The following is a 4,887-nucleotide window of genomic DNA, read 5'->3' as shown; positions in this document are numbered from 1 at the left end:
ATGCATCAGGCTTAAACCTTATTCAAGAAACTTAGAATCCACCTTTTTACAATGAGACAAATGCAACTAATAAAAGACCAAGAGTCACAACTTAGAATTCCACAAAGATACCCTTCTTGGGATTTGAACCAGGATCTCCACAATGACAACTCATTACTTCAAGAAACTAAGCTAAATCCGTTAGACATCTAGTTAATAATTACTAAAATGTAAACAAGAAATATTAGAAATAATGGAATATTAAATAACCTTTCATATCATTTTTTAATACAATATCTAGATATTGAATGCTAGAGGAGGACAAACACACTAGTTCAAAACATCATATATGTTGACATATTACACTCTTAATAAGTCATTAGAAATATTTCTCCTTCTTACCAAAATTTAATGGCTTTCCTACAAAAATTATTAATTTATTATATGACTTCATAAAAGTACCATATGTTTATTGCTACAATTCCCATGGCTATCAAAATATTGTTCCATTTTTCAAATCATATTCTCATCTCAACTACCAAGGAACTATTATCTTTAATACCAAATAATCTTCATTTTATTTTCTATCAAAACTTTAAATTTTTCTTTGTTATAAAATCATCGGTCAAATTATGTTAAATTATGTTGAGTATCAAAACTATAGTTACAAAAACATTGAAGTATGAATTATTCTTACTACCAAAATTTTTGACTATCTTATTTGGAAAAGAAACTATGACAATTATATACATAAGATTAACATAATCAACATAAAATATGTTTTTAACATTTAATAGTTCTTAAAAAAAATAAAAATTGAACATTTGAAAGCTCTCGAATAATATTCTACATCTTAACAGGAGGTTATTTAAAAATGGTGTAATTTGTTCAATCTTCTTTGTGTTTACGTTATTTTTTAACTTGAAAGGTTAGCTATAGTTTTAGAATTTCTAAAAATATGCCACATTTACACATGTTACATCCAAATAAATCTTTTGGAGAGAAAAATGTAAATGTTATATATGAACTAAAAATATAGTCATTTTATACATATAGATCTGAAATAAAATTGATGTACAAATATGATTGAAATATAAAAATAAATTCTTTAAGACAAAAAGATAAATATAAATATTTTAAAAATAAAAAGTATATTCTTAATTTTTAAACATATTAAAAATTCATATATTTTGAAAAGATGCTAGTATACAAAATAAGATAACAAAAATATAATAATCAAATTAGTTATTCAGTTCTATTAGATTTCCACAATCAAAATTTTTAATTTGATTGGGTAGATTTTTATTATTATTATTATTATCATCATCTAACATATTTCTAAAAAAAATATTAGTAAATAACCATATATTCAATTATAGAAATATAGTAATTTTTTGTAAGAAATATTTTGAATGTTATGCCATTTATAATCATGGCCTTATTTATCCAAACAATATTCTAGCTTGTAAGAATGACCATTAGATTCTTTCATATTCACTCCTATTCAAGTTGGGCTGAAATGGTTGCACATAAAATTTTGGTAGAGTAAGAGCATTGGCAATAGGATTATTCACTTCTTCTCCTCCAGACAATCCTTGTCCATTGTCATAATGGTTTTCAACAACCTTCACAAATCACAAAAGCACTTGTTAGGTCTTAATAATATTTATATTACTTAACTAGCCATAGTACAATGTGCTTCATTATTACAAAACAATAACTTACATAACAACATGAAACTTATAAATTACTCTCACACAAATTAAAATAATTTTATTATATTATTTCATACATACCTTTTGATTGAGAAAAGACCATTGTTGTTCAAGCCCAACAACCTAAATATTGAACATTCATAAAAATTTACTACTTTTGTATATTAAAATAAATAATAAATAAGTAAATTAGATTAAAGTATTGCAAGTAAAATTATCATGTGTACCTTCTTCTTTGTATGATTAAATTGGTATTCCAATCGATCAACCTATTTTACAAATGCTTAGAATGTTACATGTTCAAATATATTTAAAACAAAATACTCTATCAAAATTATTTTTATTTATTTTTGAATTTCTAAACTTCTATGCTATTTAAATAATAGATCTAACAATTTACCTAAAATTATTAGTATACATTTAAAATTTCAAATATTTAATAAACTTTAGAAATATAAAACTTGTAATAACATTATATCTTAACATGCAAAATATTAATTTATTTTTCCCAAAGTTTCAAATTCTTAAATTATAATAAATGTATTATAATATCTATTTTAAAAGTTTAACACTATTCAATAGTTTGATTATCTAATTATTATAAAATTCTTAAACATATGAATCTCATAGCGTCTCCTATTAACACTATTATGTTGAATTGAGAATTACTAGACTTCATGACGTTAATTTAATAAACGTAGACCTATTCATTTCCTTTAAATAAATTTATATGGGACAAAAATAACATTTCTTGTAATCTTAAACATACCTTTTTCTCTCTAACTTTCCTTGTAGCAAGTTCAAGAGTTTGTTGCAGTTCATCTAGTTCTATTATTGGTACAAGCTCCAAATTTTCACCTTGCAGATTCCTGTACAAAAGACTAATTAGTATAAGCTATCATTTTTTATTTAATGAATAGTCCTTTTCTATTAATGAATTAATATTTAAAATTAAATAATTAATCAAAGAACGCTCAATAAATATTACCTTAGTTTGGCGTGAAGTTTCTCATTTTCTGTTCTGTATGCTGTAAACTGGTTTAGCATATGCTGTAATGCACACAAACACAAAATGCAAATATGTGATCACAATATTTTGTAGATTTTTTTCTTCTTTATTTCACAATTTTCTTACCTCATACTCGTTTTGGCAGAGTTGAAGCCCTGTAACAGCGCAGTAACGCTCTAGAATGCTTTTCATGCTTTTAGCAGGTCCCATCACAAATAACAGTCAGTCACTTCACATTTGATAAAGAAAATATAATATTGTTAACAGTAAGGCCTAAACAAGCAGAAAATGCAGTTGCCTTTTTAAAAATTGAAAAGATATTTAAATTGGCATATTGTTATCAGGATTTAATTTTGTAGGTTTTGAACGAAACTTGTTGACTTAAGTTTCATGTGTAGTGATTCACACGAGTCCATCTCTCATGAGAATAAATGGAAGATTACCACTTCTTGGATCTAGGTGAGGCTCACAGATGTGAAGCACTAGGAATTTTTCGGAGGTCAGCCATCTCAATTCTACTCCAACTTGAGCGTTCTTAACTACTGAAAAAGTACGCTCAAGATGGAGTAGTACTTGGATGGGTGACCTCGACAGAAGTCCAAGTGGTTCGCCTTGTAAGCATCACCTAGATCCAATAAATGCTAATAAGTGTTCGATTTATTCTCATGAGAGATAGATCCGTGTGAATAACTACACTTGGTTCAATGAGTTTGACTAAAAAACTACAAAGATAAATCCTGATAGCAATATCACAATTTGACTGTTTGTGGAAATAACTTCTGGTTATCGGAAAATTTAAATCCAATTAATGTCTGGACTAAACTACCTTACATTTAAGAACATTAATTTTAACAATCTATTTTAATAAATTAATAAAACTCTTAAATAGATCTCTGCAGCAATATTTGTGACATTTATTTTTTAATCATATCGTGTAATCTATCATCATATTATAAGTATAATTCGTAGATCTATTTTTAATATATTTTTAAGTAAAACTATACACTCATTTTAATGATTATAAAGCTAGTATATCTGAAAATAATTCGTAGATTTATTACTAATATTTTAGGGAAATTAAAAAGGATACATATATATTGTCCTTACTGATACCAGAAATGTCTTATTAACAGATCCACAATACAGAAAGGGAAAAGAAATCTGTTAGTCTTATTTATACGAGAATGGTCTTACTAGAGGATACAGATTTAGCAGTTAGACAGAGCCATAAGGGAGACTGATAAAGGGAAACAGATCTGTTGATCTGATTTATGGAATATAATGAAAAAGAAAACAAATTATAGCACATTTTTTTAATTATAGCCTACTTAAGAAATCCATTTAAAATAAAATTCTGTACATAAATTGAAATTCACTTAATCTTAACTCTTAAAATATCTACAAATATAACGTTAAAAAATTTATTTCAATTGTTCCCTTCTTATTGATGATGAGAATGAGATGTCAAATACAATTGTAGAATTCCTACAATTAAATAGATAACAAAATGCATTCATATACAATAAATAAGTAGAAGGGCAGAAGATAGATGAATATGGTGAAAGAAATGAGAGGAGGAGAACTAATCCCAACTGACCTGCAGCTTGCATTCTCAGAGAGTTTCCCAGTGCTAGAAAAGACCATGACAGCAACTTGTGCATCGCATAAAACAGAAAGCTCATTTGCTTTCTTGAAGAGTCCTTTTCTCCTCTTGGAGAAGGTTACCTGCCTGCTGATTTGGTTCTCAATTGGCTTCATTTCAATCTTACCCCTAACCATTTTGTCTACTTTCTTGCTATTGCTACTCACAAGCACAGAAATTCAATCCACGTAACAAAATATGCAGAGCAAAGAGAAAAGAATATTGATGAGCAAGAAAGATGGGAAGGAAGAGGCATCTTAAAAGGAACTGAAGCTTGATTAGAATTTTTTTACTTCTTGTAGAATGGATTCTAAAAAGTAGAATTCTTCCAAATTAGTATGTTTAGAGTCAACTAGTTGCTCCAACTTGTCAAAAAGTAGTGGTGCAACACCTATACTCCATTAATAAAGACAATGTTGATTGACATATACACATGGAGCGCATGACCTATGCTTTTATAATAAAGATAATGTTGAATGACATTTACACATGGGGTGCATAATCTAGCCAGAGAAAGATCATAATTTTGAAGCTACACTTTC

The 4,887-nt window shown here is 27.3% G+C and overlaps 1 protein-coding gene across 1 annotated transcript; it reads right to left on the bottom strand.

The window, feature by feature from the left end:
• Nucleotides 1-1,329: 1,329 nt before the first annotated feature.
• LOC149557477 (MADS-box protein GGM13-like) lies at nucleotides 1,330-4,583 on the bottom strand. The gene is made up of 7 exons (XM_089785983.1): nucleotides 4,301-4,583; nucleotides 2,830-2,896; nucleotides 2,683-2,744; nucleotides 2,464-2,563; nucleotides 1,922-1,963; nucleotides 1,776-1,817; nucleotides 1,330-1,604 (listed from the first exon to the last, which is right to left on the bottom strand). The coding sequence occupies exons 1-7, from the start codon at nucleotides 4,480-4,482 to the stop codon at nucleotides 1,458-1,460; spliced, it is 642 nt and encodes a 213-aa protein (XP_089642109.1). The 5' UTR covers nucleotides 4,483-4,583; the 3' UTR covers nucleotides 1,330-1,457.
• Between the last annotated feature and the right edge of the window lie 304 nt (nucleotides 4,584-4,887).

The sequence above is a fragment of the Cupressus sempervirens genome, chromosome 5 (assembly GCF_028749045.1).
Source record: "Cupressus sempervirens isolate cs-2001-9-10 chromosome 5, ASM2874904v1, whole genome shotgun sequence".
In the NCBI taxonomy this organism is placed as follows: Eukaryota; Viridiplantae; Streptophyta; class Pinopsida; order Cupressales; family Cupressaceae; genus Cupressus; species Cupressus sempervirens.
Note: the sequence above shows the minus strand (reverse complement) of the source record. Positions and strands in the feature narration are given on the sequence as shown.

Excerpts from the sequence above, each read along its gene's own strand:
- LOC149557477 (XM_089785983.1), bottom strand. The coding sequence starts at position 4,482 with ATGGTTAGGGGTAAGATTGAAATGAAGCCAATTGAGAACCAAATCAGC. Across the intron at positions 2,897-4,300 it reads TCTGAGAATGCAAGCTGCAG|CATGAAAAGCATTCTAGAGC; the intron begins GTCAGTTGGGAT and ends ACCTGCTAAAAG. Across the intron at positions 1,605-1,775 it reads GGTCTTTTCTCAATCAAAAG|GTTGTTGAAAACCATTATGA; the intron begins GTATGTATGAAA and ends TGATTTGTGAAG.